The sequence below is a fragment of the Passer montanus genome, unplaced genomic scaffold (assembly GCF_014805655.1).
Source record: "Passer montanus isolate IOZ18808 unplaced genomic scaffold, ASM1480565v1 scaffold113, whole genome shotgun sequence".
Classification (NCBI taxonomy): Eukaryota; Metazoa; Chordata; class Aves; order Passeriformes; family Passeridae; genus Passer; species Passer montanus.
The window spans coordinates 1,264,124-1,291,428 of NW_024357947.1; the positions used below are offsets into that span (position 1 = coordinate 1,264,124).

General features: G+C 41.7%; 1 protein-coding gene across 2 annotated transcripts in view; it reads right to left on the minus strand.

Annotated features, from left to right (window-relative positions):
- The window catches only part of ZNF536 (zinc finger protein 536), a 344,241-nt gene that overhangs the window by 99,447 nt on the left and 217,489 nt on the right, over window positions 1-27,305 (minus strand). For both annotated transcript variants that reach the window (XM_039696586.1, XM_039696577.1), the window contains exon 8: window positions 18,583-20,163. In XM_039696586.1, coding sequence (XP_039552520.1) covers window positions 18,583-20,163 — 1,581 coding nt within the window. The remainder of the gene's footprint in view (window positions 1-18,582; window positions 20,164-27,305) is intronic.

A 27,305-nucleotide genomic window follows, 5' to 3' on the forward strand; every position in this document is an offset into this window, starting at 1 on the left:
CTCTGCTGTGGAAAGCTCATGGCCAGGGCAGGAGCCACCTGACCTGGGCACCCTAATGTCCAACTTCCCAAAGTGGAACAGCTTTACTGACATGCTTCAAAGGAACAGTGGGCAAACAGTGCAACAGCCAAGTTACAGCAGCAAAAAGCAGCACTCAGCACGAGAGGTGGTGTTATATGAGAGGCTGGGAGTATTTTCTATCTTTCAAACAGATTTACTGGGATATAAATGGCTGAGGGGAGGGGGGGCAGCAGACGGGGATAAGGAGCACTGCATAGTTCCCTCCTGCTTTCTCACACAGCACACGCTCCCAGGCTTGGTGGGGGGAAGTGGACCTGTCCTCCTGGCCCATTTGTGCTGCTCATGCCCAGCCTGACCCGGTTTTTGACACTGGCTTTTTCTGAAAACACCCCATGAGTCCATACAAGGATGGCTGTTGCATCCCAAGCAGAGCTGCTATTCTTCCACACAGCATGAGGACACACAGAAGAGGCTGGTCAAGATTTTTCACACTACTGCCTCTGTTCAAAACCTTATATCTTGAGGTAAACTGCAAATGGAGGAGTGATGGCAGAGATGCAGCAGAACACAGGCAGTGCTGGCTGGGTACCCCAAAAACCACAGCAGCACAAAACCCACAGGCCCAAGGAGCAGCTGCCTCCCACAGCCACTTCTCCCTGATACACCTGAACTGCAGGAAGAGTTTCTTGCACAGCCACCCTACATCTACACAAGATCATCCACAGCCTTGGTCCAAGGCTGCTGAAACAAAACCACTCACGCTCCAGCACAATCATCACGGATGTCCCATCTGCCACGGGAAGTACACGAGACAAAAATCACTCAGGCACATTCAAAACTGTTTACATTAAACAATGGAAAGGAGAGAAGACTGAGAACAAACGTGCTGCAGCTTCCACCGAGCCATGTGTCAGCCCTGCAGAGCGGTGAGCCAGCAGGTCCTTCCCTGGCCCCAGCAGCCCATGTGAGGCAGACAGATGCTCCACTGCAGCTGCAGAGCCAAGCTGCCCACGCAAAAAGCAAGTTCCCTGCAGAAGCAGGAACATTTGACCGACTGGTGGCTGAAGACACAGCATTTGCCAACAAGAAAGACAACCCAAATGTTATTGACAGCAGAGGGTTGGAGGGGAAACGTCTGAAATTCGCCGCATTGAGGCTGCATGGCACTGACATTACCCACTGCAAAGCCCAGACAGGGCTCCTGGCCCTCCACCCCAAACACGTTTGGCAATGAAAAGATTTCAACAAGGTCTTACTGTGGTTCCAGGGTGCTTCTTGCTCTCCTGCAGGAGGGTGCTGCAGCAGTGAAGTGCTCCCTATTTAAGCAAGGGAGAGCAGCTGGAGCCAGTGCCTGGCTAACAATGCTCAGCTGCTCCACTCGTGCTCCTTTAGCCCCCCACCCTTCACGCCAGGCAGCCTTACCCAAACAGAATTTTATGTGGGGCATTTTCCTGATTTCCAGCTTATTTCTGGGGGAAGATACAGGGATGCTTATTTTCCCATGTATTTTATATTAGTTTGTGATTCTGCTCCCGAGGAGGGCAGGGAGCACTGAAGCCTGTTGGTATATTTTGAAAGGGAAGAGGAGGGAAGCAATCTAAAATACACATTCTGTTAAATAAGGATGCAAAATGGATCTCTAACTGCTGTGTGGGTCAGTTCCTGATAAGTGTCTTTTCCATTGGCAGTCTGACTGTTCCATGCCAGTCAGTGATGTCTGACTATCCCAGGCTGCAATATTAATGTGTGTTTCTTTAAGAAAATATATAGCATTTGCAGTATAATGTAGAGGATATGCCATAGTGTTTTTGATTATTAAGCTAAATAGCCATGTAAAATGTGTATAGCATATTGGCACTAATTCCTGCTGTACTGAGGCTCCTTTGTGAAACTAGTTAATTAGTTTCCCCCACCCCCCCCATCCAAAACTTTGCTTGAATAAATTTGTGGTTAGCACAAGTATGAAGAATTCTGCTTTTCTTGGCAATTTTTTTCTCTCTTCCCCCATTTTCAAAGGAAACTTCCCCCATCTATTGGGATAGCAGTGTTCGTCTTGGATAAAGATGACTGACTGAAGAAGTAACATTAGCAAAAATTTGTGTAGCAAAACAGCTGCCCATATTTTCTCTCAACGTAACTGTCCATCACACCATAAGGTGAACCAACAGATTCTGCAGACTGTTATAAACATGTTAATTCTTTAATAAATTAGCCACAAAAGAAGTGTTAATTAACTAGTAAAAATGTTTAAGGATTCTGTGAGAAAAAAATTCATAAGGATTGAAAAATGTATGCTTAGCGATATGTAAAAAAATACAGGTCTTTAACTCAGTTTCTGAGACTTTTACAACAAAGTACAGAGAAAGACAGATGAAATTATGTTCTGACTACATGCACTGAATAAGCCCAAAGGGAACCTCTGTATATAGTTATCAGTGGCACTGAAATCTGCTTAGGAAAGCAACAAGTCTTTTGTTCTGTTGACAACAGTTATTACAATTAATTCATTTTGTGATTGGTATTTGCACTGAGTGACAAGGTGTTATTTTACCTCAGTAAAAGTTAAAATGGTAATACCTACATGTGAAATAACACTGAGTTTGCTATCACTCACTCAAGAAAAGAAAAGACTCTGTTCAGAAATGCCTGCTCAGCCACCACTCCTGCAAACCTGAAGTGTTAGCATCAGGCTTCTCCTGCTCTTATTTCCCCAGATTTGCATTTTTGCTCTGCTAAAAGTTTATTTGGGAGGAAAAAAAGAAAGGAAAAAAAATTGCCTACTTTTAGCTAAGTGACAGAACAAAGCATCGGTGAACAGAGCAGGGGGCGTGCAAAGGCTCAGCTGGGGGTGGGATGGGGCTGCAGGTGCAGCAGCCGGGGTGTCATTGCAGGGGGACACGGCGTGCCCCGGGCGGAGGGTCCCAGCCACCCCGGGCTGGCTCTCGGGGCAGCCGGCTGCGAGCGCTGCCCTCCCGGCACTGAGACAGGCACAGCCGAGGGCAGCGTGCTCTCCGTGCCCTGCCCTGGCAGCCACAAGAAGGGGCGGCCACATCCCCGGCCCGGCCGTGCCCGCGGGATGCTCTCTGAGCCCCGACAGCAGCGGACCGGCTGCGGCCCCGATCCGCGCAGGGACACGGGAGGCATCGCTCCCCAAGGGGCAACAGCAGGGTCTGTGTGGCCGGAGGCACGGCAAGGTGCCGGGCAGATGCTGGTGCTGCGGGCACGGAGAGCTCAGGGCTCCAGGCACGGCTCACAGGGCTCCCGGTGCCCGTCCGGTGCCGCAAGGAGGGAGCGGAGCGGGGAACGTGCCGGGCACGGCCGGCACAGCCCATGGCTACAGCCACTATGGCTACAACCACTCCTGGCTCTGGAATAGCTGAGCTCCATGGCTGCAGCCACACCTGGCTCTGGAACACCTGAGCCCATGGCTACAGCCACTCCTGGCTCTGGAATAGCCGAGTCCATGCCTACAGCCACTCCTGGCTCTGGAATAGCTGAGCTCCATGGCTACAGCCACACCTGGCTCTGGAACACCTGAGCCCTATGGCTACAGCCACACCTGGCTCTGGAATACCTGAGCCCATGGCTACAGCCACTCCTGCCTCTGGAATAGCCGAGCCCATGGCTACAGCCACTCCTGGCTCTGGAATAGCCGAGCCCATGGCTACAGCCACACCTGGCTCTGGAATAGCCGAGCCCATGGCTACAGCCACACCTGGGTCTGCCCCTCTCTGGGATACCTGTGCACACCCACATAGGGAGCAGGCCCCCAGCTGCTTTCTAGACCCTCAGCTGCCCATTTTTAGTACAAGAAAGACAAAGCAAGGAGCGAGGAGCCTTAGGTGATATAAATTTTACTTTTTGTAGCAGGACCCAGCAAACCAAGGAAAGTTTGCAGCACTAGCAAATGGCAAATAATCCATTAGCTATGGATATTTCAGCACGTCTCTACTTTTATTATGAGTTAGCCCCTCTAAACCATTGACTTAACAGAGAATCATTATAAATCCCCATTTTGAATTTTTTTATTAGCAGTATTTATCACCTTCTCAAAATCAATCCTATATTTTTAAATTAAAACAAATGACTACTTGTACTGCAATCAATATGAGTACATTTCCCTTTTTTAAAAGGAGAAAAAATGGAATACAAAGAAATGTCCTTCTTTGGCTGCATCAATCCAATTTCAATATAATTCAATATTTAATAAATATAATCCTCCATGTCTGTGCAGGGAAACATCATAAAAAATGCAAAAGGTTTCTTGGTCTCCAATAACTTGTATGAAACAAAGTGTTTCCTTATTCCTTCCATAAATACTGCAGTCATATGCTACTATGTTTTGTTCTTCCTGCTTATTAGAAAGAGTTTGCTCTGATTATGTATAAGAAAGGTGGTTTACATATTTCATGATTAAAAATCCAAAATGCCTACCTACCATCTCCAGAAAAATATCATCTTTATCTCCTTATACTTCTTTGACTTGTCATTTTTGAAAGGGCAAAAAAGAAAAACCTTACATAATACCTAATTTGTACATCTGTGGTTTCCCTCTGACTTGCATAGGCACCATATGTTTTTAATTATCATAATAGCCTTAAAGAACCTGTTCAGTGGGAAACACATATGATCCTTTTATTAGTGGTTTGCAATTTAAACAGTTTTAACAGAAAAGGTCTGGCTATAAGGGACTGAGAAGCACAAAGGTCTAAAACCCTGTTATTGACCTCTGAAAGCATGAGTGCAGATCCCACCCACCGAGGTGGGACCTGGCTCTCCTGCCTCTGACAGAGGTAATCAGTCCCAGGTGAAATGGCTCTTCTGGACCTTAAAAGACATAATCTCCAATCTCATATGAGTTGATGTTTCAGTCAACAACTGGCAGAGTGAAACCAGGGTCTGTGAACACCATCCTGTACCCACCCTGCGCCTGCTCCTGCCTGGTGAACGCTCGCACAGCGATGGTGCTGTAGGAGAAGCCCTGAGAGCTCCAAAAGCCCAGAATTTCAGCAATTCTCATTAGTCATTGCCCTTTCAAATTCCCAGTTTTGTCCTTTATGCAAACGCAAGACTGGTGAGCACGCCAATATCCCAGTCACTCGGAGGTAGGAATTAAATTTAACAAGTTCAATTCACTCCTGATTCTGGACATCTAAACACATAATCAGTCTGATAATGTTATTAATTATCATTCAAGTGACAACCTTTGACACTGGCATGCTCCCACAACCTCCCTACTCCAACAACTCAAACAGAAAATCGTTGGCATGAAAACCCACAGTCTTATGAACAGAAATTGCAAATAAGCAGGCACTGAACATACAACGGGGAGTGAGCAAAATCCCCCTTTTCAGAGAGAAAGCAGAGGCTCACACAATAGCTCAGTCACTTGACCCAAAATTAAATTCTTCACAACTTCATCCCAAAACAGATAATTTTCACCCCAAACAAAGGTCTGTGGGGAGAAGATGGTGGGGAAGGGAGCCTAGCTAAAATTACACTGAGGCTGGAAGTCGTTATGGCTCCATCTCAGGAGATGGATGGTGTCCTCATTAGAACGAAGCTTTATTTAGATGGACAGACAGAATCCTTATTAGAACATTAGGCTGAAAAGTTTAAATGTCAGGAAATACAAAATTAGGATTCTGCAAATAAATGCTGACTTGGAGAAAAAAAAACTTAGAGCTTCCAGTACAGATCTCACTGGAGATAGTTAGGAAAAAATGCAATCACTCAGGAACTGCAATCTCCCATGCCAATCTAACCCTTTAAGGGTATTCTTGGAAAACTCTGTTTCACAAAAATCAGAGGAGATCCCTTTTCTTGGGCAAAGTGGTTTCCACTCACTATCTGACGCTATCAGCTCCATCCCTGGCTGCACACTGAGCCCTGAGGGAAGGGAGGACTCAGGAGCTGCCATCTCCCACCACCCATTTCAGGAAAAGCCCATCCAAAGGGGAACACGCTAATGCTGGAAACCCATTTCCAGCTGTACAGACCCCAAAAACTGTAAATCAGGCATCCTTTGCCCTTCTCTGTCTCATTCCTCATTCTCAGGCCCTCTGCTTTCTCCAGGGAAACTCAGGTATTTTGCAGTGATGGAAAGACAAGCTTAATTATTTTGCATACAAAAGAGATGGTCATAGTTTTCCATTTTACCTGCAAGCTAATGGATCTTGGGATACCAGACGTGGATGCTCAAAATCCCCTCTGGAGCCCTTCTGGTGATTTGTCGTCTCTTGGTTGTCTGTGGTGCACACGGATCTCTGCCGAGGTAATATGTGAGCTATTGCACACTAAAAGCAGATTTTTGAGAGAGGAAGCTCAGGCACACACACAAACACCCCCCACCCCTGCCCAGGCACCCTCCACCCCTCATCCTGCACCTGGCTCCAAGGTGAGGGACCTGAGGAGGATCTTCCATCTCCCAGGCTTCCGTGGGCCAGGCAGCAAAGGCATGGCAGGGTTTGCTCCTGAGAGCAGAGCTCTGCAAGGCGTGGTCCTTGTCCCTGTCCCAGGGTCATGGCAAAGGGCTGTGGGTGCTGCTGTGCCTCACGCTTTGCTGGGACAGACCCAGACAGCTGGTGACATGGAAATGCTGGCTGAGCAGCCATCTCCATGGACCTCACCTGAGCTCCCTACTCCTCTTGTATGCAGCAGCTCATGGCAGAGGGTCACCCACCTGCACATCATAGGCCTTGCCAGGCTTTGCCCCTTTTGCCAGGATCTAGGCCTCCACACTGAACTTTCTATTTGGGCCAGAAGGGGATGCTTATAGAAACAGATTTTCTGCAGGAAAATGTAAAAGAAAAATAAAATCTTGCATTTGATCATCTAAATAAATATAGACTTCTCTCTTTAGGAGTTTGGGGCTTTTGTTTCCAATATGAATCCAGCAGAAATTCAGCTTTCCTTTCCCACAGCCTCACCCATGCAGATCATCAGGGTGAAGTTTTCTGGTGAACAGAGGTGCTCAGTGTTTAGCTTGCAGCACGGGGAGGATGGCAGGGAACCCCATGGCTGCAGTCCCACAGCCAGAGGATGGTCACTGAGCTGGCCAGCCTGACTTCCACACGGTCAGGTTTGTGCACCTCTCACACCACCTTCTAAGCATGTGACTCTGCCAGCCCCCAGCAAAGGAGGGAGCATGAACATCTCCCACCAGGATGTTTGGAAGCACACACAGGATCCACCCATCCCTCCATCCATCTGTTGAATTGATGTCTGCCACCACCAAGTACAGTCAGCCCAGGGACACCTCTGCAAAGCCTCAAGCAAAGTGCTTCTACTTCGTCCTCTTCTTCTCCCACACACAGTTCTACCTTAAGAGAAATCCCAGCTCTAGGCCTGAAAAAAACTCTTTCTTTTTTTCTCTTTAAGGATCCTCCTTTCACAGTAAGGATCCTCCAAATTTCCAAAAAGTGGATAACAACAATACCACTGTGATCCCATCTGCACACAGCAATGGCACTGTAATGCATAGAGCATAAACCACCAAATTCCCACAGACAGCATCTGTCTTACTACAAACAATGGACCATTATCTTGTAAATAATTCTGATTAAGCTGCAGCATTTTCCCCAAACAAACAGTAGGGGAGCGGAGGGTGAGGATTTTTCTAGTGGGAGTGTCGGTTTTCTCCTTCCCCAGCACTGACACTCAGTTTTTTATTCAACTGATTGGCCCCCTCCTCTCCCTGCTCTGTCCCCCATGGCTTGGTTTTCATCTTCTGACCTTATCCTGCTGTCAATCATTTTGGCAACTAAAGAGGGAGCCGTCATGTTAATGGGATTCCCACCTCTATCCTTTGGGAAAGCTTTTCTGGTTTGTTTTCTTCTTTTTCACCCCAATGTACAGTTATATAATGATTAGTGAATACACCCACAAGCCCTCCCGTTATTACACAGTTCTCCCGTCAGGGGATGGAAAACCCAGCAGCACTGCTGGGTGCTCCTTGGTGCTGGCCAGGGTTTGGGGACGTCTGGTTGTGTGGGTGATGTGTCTCAGTGTGTTTGGCATCTGGATGAACGTGGCATGGCTCTAACTTTGCTGGGTAAAAGCTGTCACCCTCTTCAAAGTCCCAGCAGGGAGAGCAGAGCCCTCAGCTGCTGGCAGTGGGGAGTGGGGCGGGGGCTCTCCAGCCCCCAGGAGCAGCACACTGCTCTGCTCTGCACTCCAGCTGGCAGGCTGAGCCAGCAACAGGTTAACAAGCATAATCTGAAAGGATTTAAAAGAAAACCAAGCACGCAGACCGGAACAGGGTTAGGTGTGCAAAGGGAAAATTGAAACGAGACACAATCAGGGCTAAGGTGGCCTTTTTCTAAGGTTCTCAAATTGATCTATGTGGCAGCTGTGAATTGAGAAGAGCCCCAAAGAAATCCCAAATTTCATCTTTAACCTATTCATCTCAATGCACAAACCTTTTCTTATATGTCTCTCTTGATAAATGTCCCATTTCTATATGGCTGAATTGTTGGTTTTTCTTCCCTGCATCCTCCTAATTTGCCTTGTTATTCATGTGAGAATTTTGGGGTCAAACACAGTTCCTGGCTTGAATTTAAAAAAAAATAAAAATAAAGGAGCAAGGACTAACACAGGATGGGTTCATTGAATAACAGGCAAGAAAAATGTTAACTTTAAAGTCGCGAACTGAAATTGCTGACATTCAATAAAAACCACACAAGATCCAATACAGCCACCAGACTGGGATCTTCTGAGCACCATGGGGACCAGTCACACTGCCCTGAACAGGAGGGGCAAACTGTGGCAGGCAGTGTGGCAGGACTCAGTGCTGACAGGGAGCTGCTCACACAGGCATAGCCGTGGGTGGCAGGGAGACAGCTGAGCCATCACTGCTGAGCTGTTGCCTGCTGTGGCTGCAGGCACACGGGGCTGGGGCTGGCGTGATGTGGTGATGGCCAAAACCTGCCAGCTCAGCCCAGCTGGCACCCCAAAGAGGCCTGAGGTAAAAATTCATGGGTTTGGTGAAAAGACATTATGGTCAAAGCATGCCACAGCTGCTGCAGAGAGCCCTGAGCACCATTGCTGGGCACGGGCAGGGGTAAGAGAGGTTTTGGTGGTGGGTTCTTGGGCTGCTCAGGAAATCAGGCTCACCCACACCACTGGGGCACCACAGCCATGTTCACATCTGACCCCTATTTGCAACGTGTGTTTATTTTCAGCAGGAAATTTTTATAGCTTACTGTAGTTATGTCAGAGAAGGAAGCATTTGTACACTGAGGACTTATATAATGTTCTTCATCTTCAAAGTGCTTTACAAACATTAATTAATTCATTTATCCTCACAGCACTCCTACCAGGGAGATAAGTACTATTATTTTCCATTTCGTAATGTAGAATCCAAAGCAGAAAACTTATTTATTTCCATGGTCAGTGAGTGAATCACAGGTAGACCTGCAGGAGAAGTGAGGATTGCCAGCTTCTGAATTGGATCCCTCCCTCCCCAAATCGTTTATAAAAGACTCATGTTCTGACAGAATCATGCCACATATCGGGATATGCCTTGGGTTTTTCCTTCAGTAAGAGATAATTAAGGAACAATTCCCTCTCTGATCCCCAGCATGGCATGCTATTTTCTACCCCACTGTTGCTCTGCAGCTGAACAATGGCTGTTCTATGCAGGGCAGGCGCTGCAGACGCCCCGGATCAGAGGAGATCGGCTTAAAGGAACTGGCTGGCCCTCGTCCTGCCCCGCACACAATGGGAGGGCAAGGCAGCCTGGGTGCAAGTGCCTGGCGTGGGGCTGGCTTCAGGGACACCTGTCTGCAAGTGGCACTGCTCTGGGCAGGAGCCTCTCCCAGCTGAAATCACTCACACCCAGTCTAGCTATCTAGAAATTTCACGTAGTAGGAAAATTGCTGTGGTTTCCAGCGTTTGGTCTCGATCCCAGTATTCGGTCTCCATCCTAAGTGTAATCCTTTGACATTCGTGTGGGAGGGGTGCAGAGTGCCTGCTTCACCTCTGTGGTGCTGCTGTAAATAAGCCTCTTTCCTGTCTGCTCGTCTCTAGAAAATGAGTGGCTGCTTCAAATGGCAATAACAGTTACTGTGAGCTCGAGAGGCTCAATTTAAAGACAGCTCAAAAACCAAAATTGTGACTGGGTCTTCTAAGGAAGCATTCAGACCCAAGAATGTGAAGCAAAATCAGGGATGACAAACTGATAAAAAATATTTCCTGAAATTTTATAATTTATGAAAAAGACAAGTTTCACCTGTTACGATCCTTGTTAGTGGAGACCTTGGTCATCCTGGGTTTTTTACCACTTTATGTTTTTACAATAATCAGACTGCATAAACCCCTAAACTTTCTAGGTAATTTTCAAGCTCAAAAAAACAAAACTCATTAACAAAGTACGCCATTGGCATACTGCAGAAGATATGACCATGTCCTACTGGGGAAAGGCCTGTACCTAGATGTTGCTTCAGAACAATCAGAACAATTGTTTAGTGATAAATGTTTTTTTGCATATGACTCATCAACCCTTGAAAACAGGATTCCTTATATAATACAAGTGCTGACACAGCCTTCACTTGAGTGGGGTGACTGCAGCTGTATAATTACAACTTTAGATTTGATGTTATGGACCTTAGGTTATGCCATTCAGACAAATGTTCCATTGTAATACAGAGATATTTTTCCTTAGTCATATTGCCCACAGGACAATAAGGACTATATTCACAGCTCATTGCATAGAAGTTTAGGCATGGAACAGCCAACGGTACTACACAAAATGATGTTATACCCAATGGGGGTAAAATGGATTCATAATTGCCACTTTTTCTTGTCTCTTTATTTTTTTTTTTCTGTGCTCCTAGTTGATACTTTTTTGGAAGTGCTCTCCAAATAAAAGGAAGAACAATGTCACACTGAGTCTGGATAAATGTTACAGTTGTCTCACAAATGCTGTATTATTTCTAGCCCTTCCAAAATAATATAATTGTCCTACTGCTGAACCACAGATTTTTCTCAGTATGACACAGAACACTAAAATGTCAGGTCCTGACTCATGGTGTTTTGGTGGAATAAATAAAAAGCACCAATATGCTATTCAGAAGGGAGAGCATTAATGAAGACGTGACACCGGGAGCCCCAGCCATGTTTTCCTTCAGCTCCCACTGCATGCTCAGCGGTGCTTCGGACAGTGTCAGGGCCCCCAGCCTGGAAACACTTACCACGGACCTGGGTGGTGCTACTGGCACTGGCAAGGCTGGCTGCTGGCTCTCCTACGCTTGCTTTACCTCTGGAGAACCCTACGTGGGGCTGGGGAGGGAGGCTATTCTCAGGATGCTCGCGGCACATTCTTCCCACGGGAAACCAAACGAGCGCTCAGGGTGATTTGCAGGGTTGGAGCTGTGACTTCAGTAAGGCTGGGCAGGATTACCCAGGAAAGATCACTCTTTCTGTATGCTCCTTGTATTTCTCCACTGGGACAGGCCTTGCACACCCACCACTCACTAAGTCTGCATTTCCAGCTGTAGCACTAGAACCCCGTATTTGGCTCACCCTGGCCGAGCACCCCAGCACTGATATTTGCACACTTTATCCACCCACACTGCTCAGTTTCAACCCAGTCCCATCCACAAAAATTTCTACGGGACTTTAATAATGACAGAGGAGAAACAGCTCCCACATTCCCAAGGTATTTTCTGTGACAGAGGAAACAAGTCTACTGCCCCCCGTTATATACCTGCCTAACCATACATGGCACTGTTCTAATGCCTTAAAAGATGGGATTGTAAATAAATATCATTTACAAGGCCAATAAGCAGCTCTGTAGAGTTTTCCTCTCAAAGCATCAAACTGTGGATTGCATGAGTGGTCTTTGGTCTACCAAAAGGTACAACAGTTTCTCAGAGTTTTCTTGAATTAATCAACAAAATGACTCAAAACTGCACTAATGGTTAACAGCTTTTTTTTTATTAGCAACACTGAGATAAGTTATTGAAGCATTTTAGTATTGTTTTACATTCCATTCAGAAGTGACCTAACTTGTAACTCCATATACATTTAAAGATATAGTTTGACACTTATTCAGAAAGCAACAATTATTAAAACTTACATACCTTCATTACCAGGAAACCTTAATATATTTTCTAATTACTTCCAACAATACTCTATTCCAAAGCACATGATAACCCACTAGAAGTTTACACATTTCACTTCAATCACAGGTTTTAAATTGTGGATGTCAGAGTGCTGTTCATTGAATTTTACTGTCTTTCTTGGTTAATATTGGAAAACCTGGCACAATATATTAAGCTAGAAATATTGCTTAAAGAATATGAAAAAAGATAACTACAGTATTTTTTCCTGCTAAAGCATTACAAAATACAGGACCATTAAAAACTCAAATAGAAATGACAATAAATAACCTTAAAAATGTTAAGAAAATTTTCACTCATACTAAAGTCCATTCCCTAAGCTTGCCAAACACATAAATAACAGAACATATTCAGGACCTCTATTTTTGTACTATTATGATGGTTTGTTATATATTGTGGATGTATTGTGTATACATATATTAATGCTTACACTTAAGGTATATATTTTTTTCTTTGCTGATACAATTAATAAGCCTCAGGTAATTATTTATCCCTGGCACTACAGGCATCTAGATAGGTGGGAGCAAAACTCAGAAATTCCAGATATGCAATACTGTGCATAACAAGATCATCTCTGCATAAAGATATCCTAGGTTCCTTAGATTACAAAGATGAATTTGGTTATTTATTCCTGAAAGCCTGTAACATAAAATTATAATTGCTGTCAAATTAATTGTTTAAAATTGGCCTCATAATAGGTATTAATCGTACACTTAGTTTTGACTTACAAGAATGTCTAAATTGCTCATGTTTATGAGTAGTTATAGGAAATACTATACCTCAGACACAAGAATGTATATTCCTGAACCAAAACACAAACCAGAGCATTGTCTCACTTTGGAAAGACCTGGAAACATCTCTATGCCTCTGCCTAATCCTAAATTATAATTTAAATTTGACCTGGATATGACAAAAACAATAAGAATATATTGTTTGGGAGATGAAACTTAGAGCAAAAATCATGCAGCTCTAAGCTTACATCATTATTTTGTCTCTGCAAAGAAAAGAAAAGCCTTTCTGTGCTAGGGATTTGCCTTGGTGCGGCTGGCCACTGATGTCTGAAATCAAGGCACATACCAAGGCCTCCTTTTGCAAACACAATCCCCCTTTCAGATGTGGTGCTAGGAGGGACTGAATGCCTCCAGTCTCTCCAGCAATAGGAGGTACTCAGCATTGAGCTGTATCAGATACTTTAGGGGTTAATTTCCAGAAACATAAATTGAATGGGAATGTCACACCACAGTATGAAGAATGGTAAGAACTAAAAGTTTTCAACAGTAAACAAAATGGTGATACTGAACTTGTCACCTGACTGATTTCTGATAGAACAAAATACAATCAAATTAAATTACATGAAAATAGCAATGAAATTTAAAGTCAAATAAACATAGGACCTGATTCTGCAATCCTTAGTCATGTAAGTAGTGCTACTCATCAGGAATGAGGGATGCAAGACTGGGCCCTTAGCTTCTGCTTAGGAAGTCAATGTTGATTCAGACAGTATCTCTTCTAGCCAAAAATATGCAGCAAAAGGAAAGTAACATAAACAAGGCTAAATGTCAACAGTGTTTGCAGACTTACAGACACCATCCATTTGTTTGTACTGAAATGACTAGCGAACCATTTGGCAAATACAATGCTATTCACAGACCAGCCCTTTTATCCAGCAACACAAACTTCACTGGATCACTGGCATTCCCAGTTAATTAAAAAAAGGAAGCAAGCCATATGAGTTTGGTTTGATATTGCCATACAAATGGCACTGTGACATCCAGAAGTGTGTTTGAAACCCAGGCGGGGGCCGAGGTGCTGATCTCCTGTTCTGAGGAACAGTTTGTACTCTAAAAGCTGGCCTTGGACCTCCTAACTGAAACTAAGAAACCTCTTCAAAAGCATGATAATGGGGTAAAGAAAAGCCTGCTGTAAAACTTCCATATCTTTTCATTCTGCCTTGAAGAATATTCTGGTTACTCCTCCAACTGCAGATCAGGACAAAGCGTTCCTTAAGTGCGTTACATGATATTGTAAATGGGCAGTGCTACAATTTGCTGCATTAGGATGACCTTCCATTGCCTCAGAGCTGTCCTAGAGCTTGGATATATTTTGCTTCTTAATACGGATTTTGCAATTTAAAAGTTCTGCAATAAGGATTCAGGTGAAGCCATCACAAATAATTAAAAATCTTTTTCCGTGTTTCTTGTGTTGGTGGTAGTTCTGACGGGGTTAGCATTATGATCTTTTTGGTTTTGACACCTGTGGCAATAAGCAATTTACAATAACTAAATTCACTATTTAAACATTGGGGTAGAGCACTATAATTATGTGACAATAAAGCTGTAATAATCTGCCACAATTGATCTTCCCCTTGCCCAGCCCTCTTGTCTGCGCTGCAGTTCCACATTTGGAAGGTATTTCAGAAAGTTACAATGCTGAACATTTTAATAATTCTGTGCAATTCTGTGCAATGCTGAAAGCTTTCTGCTGCAAAGGAAACTGAAAGTGCTCAGCCCTTTGCAGGATCAGAACTCCAAAGCTGCTCCCATGTATCAGAGGGGCCCTGCCCTGTTTTCATACAGTGAAAGAAGTGATAATGGGGTGGAGCCTGTGCAGGAGAAAACAGCACTAATTGCAGAGGAAAGCAAGCATGAATGGAAGCAAATTAGATTTAGAGACAACATGGAACTAATACTTTTGGACATCATTAAGTGTGGATTCAATAGCACTAACCCATTAAGCAGCCAGCTAACGCCAGGACTATATCTGGCCAGAAGCTCTGTAGCTCATCAGCTCTTCTTTGAAAGCCTAAGTACTTCCCAAGTAGCAAATGCAAGAAGGGAAATTTTACCATCTTGGTCACAAAGCAGAGAAATTTAAAGGGGCGGAGAGAGAGAAGGGATAGGGTCTTATCATAAAGGGCCTTGTGCACAAATCACAAGTAAATTGAGGTATTGGAACAAAAGGTAGAACATTATTGTGATGCAACTACATGAGTTGGGGAAGACAAGAAGAAAAAGAGAAGAGAATAAATGGAAAGGAAAACAGATCTTTCAAAACTTAAATACAAAATAGATCCAGAACCTCCAAGCTTAACTTGTCAAATCAGCAAGGGCTGTGAAAGCAGAGTACACAGATGCTCAAGACAGCTACCAAGCCATGGGCCTTGGGTCTCCCCTCCCCACTGGGCTACTTGGTGCCAATCAGCAAGGAAAGACCTGTCATCTCCTTGGGAACTGAGTGCCAGCAACATTAACAAGATCCACTCCTAGGTAGAATCACCTGAGACTCCAGAACCAAGTACAGTTCAGGAGTAACTCTAAAATTATCTATGCTCTTTTTTCTTTCTGTTCATTCTGCTGTATAAGGAGAAAGATTACAAAAATTTGTGATTTGTTCTCAGTAGCATTTTGACATGAAAATTTCTTTATTATGCAGTAATTATGGTTCTTTCCTAATTGTGTCTTTCATCCCTGCAGCCTGAAGCATGATAGGAGCATAAATGAATTATGTGTACATCATCAGTCTCTCTCATTCTCCATGACAGGGAAACTGAGGACTGCTTCCACATGTGCAGTGACTTTCTGAAACAACAATGTGAGTTGCTGGCATTCTCCTCTAGATACAAAACTTTTGTTGTGCCAAGATTTTTGCTTAAAAATTGACCTACTATCTTAGGGTAAAATCTGCCATCTAAAAATGATCCACATGGATTGCTGAATACCCCAGCTTGTTTTTAGTCAGCCAGAATTTCAACTCAATTAGCGTGGCCAGCCAAAGAAGCAATCTCAGCTTACTGAAGCTGAACTATTTTATTTCAATTTTATTTCCTCCGTATTCTGACTGTGGAAAGAGCACCATGCCTTGCTCTCTGAGTGTGCAAGGACTGTTATCAAATGCATCAATGTTTTCTCTTGAGATGTCAACAACACACATCACTGGCTGTAAAAAGAAACACAAATGCATGGACTCTTCCCGAACACAAAAGGAACATGAGAATCATGCCCTGAAATCAGATGCTGGAGGTGTGTCTCAAGTTTTCTGATCTCCTAGGCAAGGGGAGAGACAAAGAGAACCACGACTTTGGTCATGGGCTTCGTGCAGGAGGAAAGGAAGGAAGGCTAATAAATGAACAGGGTGCTCCTGATTGCTAATCTGCAAGTGCAGAAACATCAGGTGGGATTCCCCACACTAACATGCACAGACGGAGTGTGATTTCACAGTATAAAATGTCACTGAGAAAATGAAAACTCCCCCAAAACCACTACTTTCAAGTGGGTGGTGTCCAAGCCAATCAAAAAAAAAAAAAAAAAAAAAAAAAAGCTACTGACAGAAAGCTTGTTCATACTCTTCCACTTTTCTGTGAGATATTGAGAAAAATGAAATCATGCATTTAAATAATCAACCTTTATACTTATGTTCTGCAAACACCAATAGAATGACAGAAAAGAATTTTAAAAAGCTATTTTTGGAGGGGGGAGACAGAAGGACTCAACAGCATTTTCGATTAAAAAAAGGCTTAAAAAGTAGAACAGAGAAGCTTCTGTTGTTTCTTTTTTTCCTTCATACTTCAAGTCAAATCCATTATCACTGGGCAGAGCTTGTGAAAGGGATATAGTCTTTAAAATCATATAAACTCAAGCTATCATAAAATGTCTGTTGAATTGATTGGAAGATGAAACAAAAAACTAATGGAAGTAACATGACCTCATTTCAATAATAATATTAGAGGGTTTTTTCTGTTGTTGTTTTAAAAATTTTATGCCTGTGAAAAGGTATAAAGATATTTTGCACAAAGCAGCTAATCTTAGTTTTCTATTTTTTTAACTTCTTTGTTTAGACAGTAATTTCTTTGCTGTATTTTTTTCCTTTTTTTAAATTGATTTTACTCCACAAATGGAAAAAAAATCCAGGTAGGATTTTACCTGCTGTAAATTAAATCAACTACTAACTTTTTTCAATAATGTAAATGCTGATTTTGAAGAACCTGAAAATATTTCTAACTACCTCAATTGCTTCTTAATCCACTGAGACACAGAAGTTTACAAGTAAGGCCACATGGATACTTGGGCAGATATTGGTTAAATGACAGATATGGGCAGATAATGACAATACTGTGAAGTCACAAGGCTCTAAGGATACAAGTGAGATAAAATTCGTTGTAGGTATCAGACTTTTTTATCAGATCAACTAATACACATGGAAAATCAGGGAGGGGCCTGGAGTGGGCTTTGAGCATCTACACTGCCAGTAAAATCAGACAAGCTCCCCTTAACCTTAGGTTAACCAGGGGAGCCACTCTTAAGTGCTTGCAGATTGAGGATTTCATTTTAAATTGTCAGGCTTTAAAACTGTTGATAATGTTTTCTTTTACTTTCCTTTTTTTTTAAAACTTGAATACATTTTATTATGTATGTTCAGTTCTGACAATGAGTTTTCTGATTGGTTTGAAGGTTAAGTGAAATGAGCATTACTGAAGTTTTTGTGTCCTTTGCTTACTCTGCTTTTTAAAGTGATGCTGTTTTCAAAGGATTTACACTCTAAAATCTCTTTCAAATAAACACTATGCTGACAAAATAGGAGCTAAATAATAAAAACAAAAGCCTCAATCTCATTTGTTCCAAATAGATTTAATTCTTGTAAATATGAGGTGTGTGATATGAGGGAGTAAAACTGCAGTTTTGTAAATCAGAGACTAGAAAGGGTAAAAGGTGGTTTTATTTGTTTGGAGTGTTTTTATTTTAATTACCTGGAGGCATACTCTTAATCAGGCAAATCACAATTTACACAACTGCTAGTTAGAATAGTGAAAATGGTCAAGAGTAAGTACTGCATGTGTGCTATTGAACCAAACCAGAAAATTATAATTAAAAAAAAAAAAAAGAAAAAAAAAAGGAGGGAAAGAAAATAAAAGTAAGAAAAAATAAAATCTATTCAACACAGGTAGACACATTCCATGCATTTGGCCTTTGATTTCATTAGTGTTGTGGTAATTGAGCACACCCCAATTCAAAGAAAGAAAGTGGGGGGGGAAAAAAAGGAGAAAGCAAGGTTTGCTTGGCAAAGCATCCAGTGTTTTTCACGGGTTTGTATATCAAAATACTGAAAAGTTTGCAAGTTACCATGTATATTTTTTAAAACTTTTTCCTCCTTTGAGTATGCTAAAGCAGTAAGTATCCCCTTCCGATGCCACTAGCACAGATAGTCTATATTGCTGCTACTCTAGTTTAAAAAGCAGGTTCTTTCTAAAATCCTGTGTAAGTATGCATGCAGCACTGCTGATTTCAATGGAGTAGACCACATATAGGACAAGAATTTGGCCCACAGGGTTTAACATTTAAAAAAATGTATTACTAACAAACATGACTAAGTATATTTAAAGAGCAGCTTCATGATTCTGCACAAGTGTTTTCTGAAATGGTCTAAAAGAAGGTCTAAAACTTACCACACAAGTCAGGTCTCTTGATACATCCACTAGTTGCTGTGCTACTTGCAAGTCCATTAAAGGCTGCTAAGCCATCAGAGCTGTAAGCTCTTAGGACTGACAACATGTTCATCTGCTTCTCCAGGACCTGCGGACCCTGAACTTGTTCGGGTTTCATCACTTCTTGTGCAGTTTCGTGTGAGGAGAGAAGATTCTGACCGTGCCACTGCTTTTCTGAAGCTTGTGGCAGTGGTGATACGAGCCCTTGTGTGGGTTGTGAGGTGACTGCACTTTGTATATTGTCACCTCCTTCGCTGCTTTCTTTATTTAGGGCAGACAACTGCTTATTCATAATATCTGGTTCTGTGTCAATGTCCTCATCTTCAATGTTTTCTTCCTTGGAAGATTCCATATCCTCAGATGAAGCTATGTCAGAAAGGTCATCAATAGCACTTTTATTTACAGAGTCAGAGAGCAGAACATTTGGGTCATCTTCGGATTGTGTTTTTATTTCAGATTCATTACTGGTGCAAGAATTTTGTGTTCCCGTGCCAATAACACCAGGATAAACACCGAACTGCTTATAGAAGTCTGTTGTAAAATTACAAAAAGTGGATTCCATGTGGCTGGGCCAGGCAGCGCTCTTTTGCTCTCCCAGGGTCTCTTTATTTTGTCCTTGGGTCATTTTCTCAGAAGCTGTGTCCAGCTGGCTCAGCATGTTTGAAACTCCTGCCTCCTTGCTGGACTGCACAGAGGAGGGGAGCAAGCTCACTTTGTTCACCGAGGCTGAAACCTCCCTAGACTGCTCTTTGCTGTTGCCTATGATGTTGTCTTTACGTTTAGCCTTGCCCAAGTGATTGGCTTGGAGGTGCAGAGCCATTAGCTCCATGGATGAAGTTGTAAAGGAACAAAATAAGCAGCCATGCCAAGCAATGTTGTCTTGTACAGTGACAGAGGAACCTGGCAGGGAGGCTGCATCGGGCCTTACCGACAAGTCCAGAGGTTCATATTGGGACTTTTCTGTTTTCCGCTGTGAGGACTTGCTATTTATCTTCTCCTCACCACCATCTGAGCCCAGAGCTTTTGCTGACAGTGGATCTGAGAGAGCTTTATCCTTCATTTCTTTTTCTTTCTTCAAAGAACTTAGGACAAAGCTGTCCATGAAAGCTTGCAAAGACCCTTGAAAGTTCACACCATTCCCGACCATGCTCTGGTAAGCACGGCCGAGTTCAGAGAAATGCGTTCCTTTGGAAGATATGTCTGAACCCTTCATATTTTCTGAAGATCCTTCAGAGGACATGCCCACTGCTTGTCCTTGCTGATCTCCAGAAGACAGCATTCCTGACGTCCACTGCTGTGAGACCATGCCACTTCGGAAGTCGATACCAGGAAGTCCCTTGAAGGCTCCTCTCAGTATGTCTGGTCTGATAAACACAGAACTTTTACTGGGTGTCTCATCCTTGTGTTCCTGACTTGCACTCTGCCCAGAGAGTGGTCCTGCTCCGTTCTGTCGCTCCCGATGGTGTCGTTCCAGGTGGTATTTGAGGGATGCAGACTGAGTGCCAGCATAGTCACAATGTGGACACTTGTAAGGCTTCTCACCTACAGGTGAGACAAAGAAGAAAATATAAAGAAAGTTAACTGTACTTTGGGCTACGGATGAGTGGAGCAATTAAAAAATCAGCATTAGCTGCTTACAAACAAGAAGATCTTGGTAGTAATAATTCATTTCTTGAAAAGAAACACCTTTAATCGAAGACTAATTCTTAAATGGAGTATTTCTAAAATGGGTTTCTAGAATGGGGGGTTATTCAGGAACGACATGGTATCTACACACAATTAGCCATCCTTTTCTTAATCTAACATGTAGAAAACTGTTGTAGAATTAAAAGCTATGATTATGAAAATGAAGCATAACAATTTCAACCACAGTAATCATTAAAAGTACAAGTTTAAAAAAAAGGGAGACAAGGAATGTAACAAATGGATGGTTGCAATATTTTGTGTATACAATTGCTCTAAAATTTGTTTAAATTATACACATGGAAACCATTTTTAAACCTAAAAATTTTATGGCACTGTTACGCAAGACTGAAATGAATGATTTAAGTCTTGCTCTGCAGTAAATCATGGATATAATTAGCAAATGGCATACTGCACAAGTAATTTATCATTATTTGGAGGGCACCATTCCAGAAGGATTCAAAGATCTGCAGACCTACTGCATTGTTTCTAAATAAAGAACTATAAATACAGATTCTATAAAATATTAATATCATTACACTACATAATGACTGCAGCATATAAGAACATATAGTTAAAATAAAAAGTAGTGTGTAAAAAAGAAATTGAGTAATAAAAAGTGCAAAATATATTTAGTTTCTGTATTTGAAATTAGTATTATCTACTGGTTTTTGCAGTCCTTTAATTTTGTACTAATGACATTTCTAAGGCTCAAGTAGTAAAATGTGTAATTTACCTACCATAAGCACTTTTCTAGGTTTGGCTTGAATAGAGTTTTAAAAGATATAAGATGATTTCTGTGAATTAAGTAAATATTTGAAGCCCACACTAAACTTTTATTGTTCTTCCTATACTTTCAAAGAGGCAGAAGATTTTACACGTATAATAAATATTCACATATAGTCATAAAGATGTATCTGAAAAGGATGTACATCTAAGCAAAGGTACCTCTAAATTTCTGCAGAGCATTGTTAGCAATACAGAATTATTTTAAAAGAAAAAGTACGGAAATCCTCTCCAAAAGTGACAGAAATCTGAAAGACCTGCAAGCTGTCAATACTGGCAATTGTTTCTGTGAGGGAGCTCTGGAAGAAGAAACTGTTTTTTCTAGGTAGCTGCTTTTTTTTTCCTAAGTGATACAAAAGACAAAAGCAAGCCTCTCCAAATGGTATAATGGAAACATTTGTTTTGAAAACTTCCTCCACAGTAAAAATGCTGTATAATATTATGTAGTTCACCAAACCAGCTGGAAAGTTATCCACTTTCAAATAACCTCAAAAACTGCTAAAAACAAAATTGAAAAGCTTTCAAACTTCTGTTATTCAAGCTAGAGGCTCAATTGAAGGGCTGGTAAATACTTGGGAATCTGCTTCTCTCAATGATGGCAGGAATTTACTGATGAGAGACAAGCCCAGAACACTCCCATGGCCATGGAGGGCTGCACGAGAGCTTCCTGACTTGAACAGGGGCTGGATCTGTGCTGCAGTCCAGCCAGGGCTGGAGCACCCTACCAGCAGTGGAAATTCTAAATCCATAATGTAATCCTAAAGCTAAACGGTGAGACATGAGAGCTTGATATCAAACCATATCAATCAACCTTTTGAGAGGAGAAAAGCTCAGTACCTCAAACAAGAGGTTCTCAGCAGAGGGTGAGGTAGTAATTAGCATGGTTCATGCTTTAGGCCTCTGTCCACACAACTTAACAGAAGAAATCAGATTTAAACATTTCAATGAAATTTCTGAGTCTTTCCCAATCACCTAATTAAGCTCTGGGGTTCACCGATGGAGGGGCTGTGTTTAGTGGGAGCTGTGCAAAAACAAACAGTTCCTACTGAGCCACAAACCTGAGACAGAACACACCTCTCTGGGCCTCTCTGGTCCCAGGGGGGCACCTGAGCATGCACACACCCATCACAGGCCTTTGAGAGAGGGAAAAGAGGACAGAAGACACAGGCTGTCTATTTGTTTGCATTTCTGCAGGGCTGTTTGGGAGTGTGCAAACTCTGACAGCTGTGCTGCCAGTCAGAACAGGGCCAGACAGTGATGCTGGGTTTACAGCATCACTGTAGTATTTTTGGGGCCTCTTTCAGTTCTGATATTTGTCCCACCAGTTACTGTCAGCAGTCACTAGTGACTTCTGACACAATTTAAGTACTTCAGGCGTTGCTAAGACATAATGAGACTGGTGAAAAGTACCAGACTCTGCAGGGTTAAATGTTCTCACTTTTGAATTTTCACTCCTCTTAATTGAAAAGCTCTTCCTCAGCATCCCCTATGCCTTCACGGAAATCTTTAACACAATTATATTGAGCACTTCCTTTCATTCTAAGGATAGTTCAGTGTGTTTGCATTGCACATCAAGTGGCACCATCTAAAAGTGTGTCCCAGCATTGCAGGCACTACATCAACTGCTGGAGAACTATTGCAGGGAGAAGGAGAAAATTGTAATATAGTCTGTACTGATGTTGCTAAAAACATGCAGAAACTGCTTAAAGCAGTATGCATATGTAAGAATGGGTACAAGTTTAAAAATGTTAACTGGAGAAAATTCTAGTTCTGTTTGTACTTCAGTCTAAAGCCCTGGGCACAACATACTCTTATTCTGAATTGCTAAGCCTTGAAGTCATTCCATTTTCTGCTCTGAGGCTTCTCCACAGAGCGAGATTCCTTTCAGCAGAGGAGATCTGCACAGAGCTCACCACCAATGCCATGAGCATTGGACTGAAAGAAGACACCGACTGAGACAGTGTGATAAAAAGTTCAGATCTCTCCCAGCCTTGGTGTGCTGCCTCTGTGGTGCTCTCACCCCTCACATGGCTAGAAATGAGATCTAAAGCTGAAGGTCTGAAATGGAACTCAACATGAAGCAACACACTGTGCCACCTTTGCAATACAGGACTGGCCAAACAGCATTGTTCAAAGGGAGCTGTTCAAAACCTCGCTGTTCTCTGCCAGATCCAAACACTGGCACTGGTTAGTTTATTTCAAAGCAGTCTTAAATGCTGCTATTTCAAGAGCAGGCATTGGGAGAAGGGAGTAGGATGGAGTCAATCATCTTTGAATCTTTTTAATTTAGTCTGTCAGTATTTCCTAAATTCAGTAATTGTGCAGTTATTTAGATGCTACTTCATCCATTCCAATTAATAACCAGCTACACCCTGTGTAAGACCCTGTACAAATGACAAAACAGAGTTATAAGCTGCTGTGGGAAAAATCCCAGTCTAACCTCAAACCAAGCCAGTTTCAATGTAAAACCCAAAGGACCACTAATTTTCAGGATTCTATCAGCAAATGCAGTAGTACATGTCCAAAGAACACTGCAGGGGACAAGGGAGGTATGCTATGATTCTTTTCAGAAGACAACCTGTTTGTGTCTCATACTTTGAGGAAAGGTTTCAGAGAATTCATCCTGGTGTAATGACTACCCTGGTATTATTGCCAAGAGCAGTGTCTGGATGAGTTATTTAACACTTAATATCAGTTCACATAAATTAATGTTGCCATGTAGGAGTGAGGGAACATGACTTTTTCAAAATAATCTTCTGCATTTCATATCCAAGAGTCATTTTTCATTGTTCACAAAGGCAATGGCCACCCTGAATTTGCTAATTCTCTGGCCCTGTTTGCATGCCTGCAAACTTTTCTACAATGGAGGAGGGTGAGAGAATATTCCAGCATGTACAATTAACAAAACAAAAAAAAACTTATAGGGAGTACCTTATCTGGGCAGCACAATCACAGTTCTGATCTACCTACTGTTTTGGTTTACAAGATACAAGATATAACAGCGGAACTATTTTATATCAGGATAAAATAAAACAATAAAAATTCAATGCTGCTTGTAAAATCTGCACAAAATCTTGGTAGATAACTGGAAACAGACATATTGGCCAGTAGAAACAGGTCCATTTGTACAGCAGGTTTATAAACCACCCAGCTGTATGACCTATGCAGGAGATCCCCAGTCCTGCTCAGAACACAATCTGACCCTACTGGTCAGGGGAACCATCTGCTACGGGCTGTGCAAGGAGACCACAGCCAGATTATAACTAGATTTACAGATTTTAAAGCCAGAAGGGACAATTATGATCATCTAGTCTTATCTGTTCTACAACACTAGCCAAAGATCCTCACACGATAATTCCAGCATCAGAGTGTAAATACATTTTGAAATAAAACTTACTTGCTATAGTTTAAACAAATTACGTTTCAACAATGGCAGTGAATAAGACTCCAACATGTCCCTAGGTAAACTGACTGATTAAGTACTTTTACTGCTCAAAATGTGTGCCTTATTTCTAGCTTGAATTTGTCCAGTGTTTGCTTCCTACTGCTGAACATTGCTACATTTTTCCCTGTTAGATTGAATAGATTTTTTTTAAAATTAAAAACTCTATTTTCTGAGGAAGGTATTTGCAGACAGCAAAACAATCACTTCTTCACCTTCTCTCATCCTTGAGTGGAACATCCTTCCCAATTTTTCAGTGTCCTTTTAAATTATGGGTACCCACTAAAGCTTTGATGAAATTTCAACTTGATAGCAATTTTATACAGTCCAAGACTGTGTTTACATCCATAGATTTAGCAATCAACTAACAGCTCATATTCTGTTGCTTCTCTACCACAGTCCCAGGCCCAGTTCATCATCGCCTCTAGTATTTTTTCCTTTACATGTTGCTGATTTAAAATTCATATTGTTGAAAAGAGCCCACTTGACTAAGTGACTAATCAGTGCCTCCCCATGATTTTTAGCATCTTACCATTTTTGTGCCATTGGTAAATTTTATCAACAGTGATTTTTATATAGTCTTCCAAATAATGACGAAATACCAAATAGATGGAGCTGAAAGCACTGCTGTGGAACTGAGAGTTTATGTGCCATTTCATCTCTGCATACTGATTTGGGGGGGATTTTTTCTTTTGGTTGTTGTTTTGTTGTTGGTTTTGGGTTCTTGCTGGGGGGATTTTCACACAGAACAGGCTACTTTTATGAGAAGGAACTTGATAAAACTTTCTTTCATGAAATAACATTGAAATAAATATGCTACCAATTTTCAATTAGTTAACCAGTTCATTCTGTAATTTTACCCTAAACTTTTGTCAAGGTAGTCCTAATTTCAAGGTCCTAATATTCTTTTGGGAAATACAATAGCCAGAGCTGTTTTACCACTATGAGTGCCATGGCTCTTGCTCTGTGTTCCAAGGTGGTTTTTGGGTGTTTTTTTCAATGAACTTAAATGATTTGGAGAGCTCTCCAGCCAGGTTTTTAAAGATTTTATCTAAAGTTATCCAGTTTAATTCATTCTAAAAAATATTAAAATGCAGTGGGCTACAGCATAACAGCCTCATTACTTAATGGGAGCATAACTGTGTCGTTGGAAAATGCTCAGGAAAACTATCATGCTTCTTTCTGAAAACAGAGCAGAAGAGTATTCAGTCTTCTATGCCATGGTTAATAATTTCTTATCCATTCTTGTCCAGTATTAGCAAGATAGCAATTGTTTGGCCTGTCAGATCCACAGAATTTTACTCCATTTTCCATCACCCCCATAGAGACATACATGTTTTTACTATTGCTTTTAGTTTCCTTTATCACATTTCTTTACTTTTATTTATTTAACTTTGTGCCATGAGCTTCTTTATTTATTTTTCATCTTTAACACACAGCTTCTTAACAATCTGTCCTGCACCCTGCACTCCCTTTCCCCACTGAGTGAATGCTCCCCTCTCCCTTTTAAATAAGATTTTATGAGTTGTCTGTGGATTGTGCCCTTCTGCTCCTGGTGGTGCTGCTCCTCAGTACAGTGACAGCTTTGCACCAGGGCAAGAGCCCCAACACTTGGAGCCCCATTTGCAGTGGGGCTGTGACAGTCCCTTGGGGACAATGGGAGTTGCAATTTGACCCCACACATTTCTTAACAGGCTACAGTTTGCTTTCATGCAAAGCAAATGAAATCAAACATCTCATAATTCCAGAGAATACTGCTTAATGAAAATATTGAAAACATTTTCCAGCATTTTTTATTTTACCATTGAAACAGTTATTGATAACCTATTTTATCCATTGTGCAGTAGATATTTTAGAAATGAATTGCTGTATGGTTTAATTAGTTCATTATTATGCCTATTCTTACACAGTAATTTCTTTTATCATTCTAATCATTCACTTCACACTTTTTAAACCAAATGGAATATCAAAGGTTCTGTAGGATTATTTTTGGATCCTGCACATGTTTCACCACACAATTAATCTGTTTGTCAGAAACACTAGTTAACTTCTTCTCTTTACTACTTTCCTTTACTAGTCATTTTTCTATATTATATAAGATGAAACTACCTGTAAAAGGACAGAATTTTGATGGTTTTACTCATTTTATCAAATATTTTTTATTTATGCACTCGCCATCACTATAAAATATTTTAATTTTTATAAACTTTTATAATTGAATATTTTCCTTTATTTAGATCTCATCTGCAATATTTATTTAGTCTTTTTACATGTCTTTACTTAGTTAAAATGCAGAGAGATAAATATGGCTGTTACTTTGCAGGGAAGATTCAGTACATTAATATAAACTGTACACAATTCCCCCAAAGCATATATATATGTTGTAAACCTGAAGACTTTTTACACAGCTGCTTATTGCTAAACAGTGCCTTGTCCAGAAGGGGACAATCTGTGTCTCTAATTGCTGTCACTGAAGCTGAGATTCATTATGTGACTTTCCCATTAAAATGTGAGCATTAATTTGTATAATGAAATATCACCCACTGCAGTGTTCATTAGCCATGCCCTACTGTATACTGCACATTGTTAGCTACCTAGAAACTGTAGTTAATTTCACTAATGGATATTTCCCTACTTAGTGTTTGGTAGGAAATTTATACTGTAACATTACCTCTTAAACTTTTAAGGAAATTTAAATTCAATCAATTATTTTCAACAAAAGTTTGGGATGTCATTAAGACAGGAGAAAAGGCATGCTGTACAATGTTAAGGA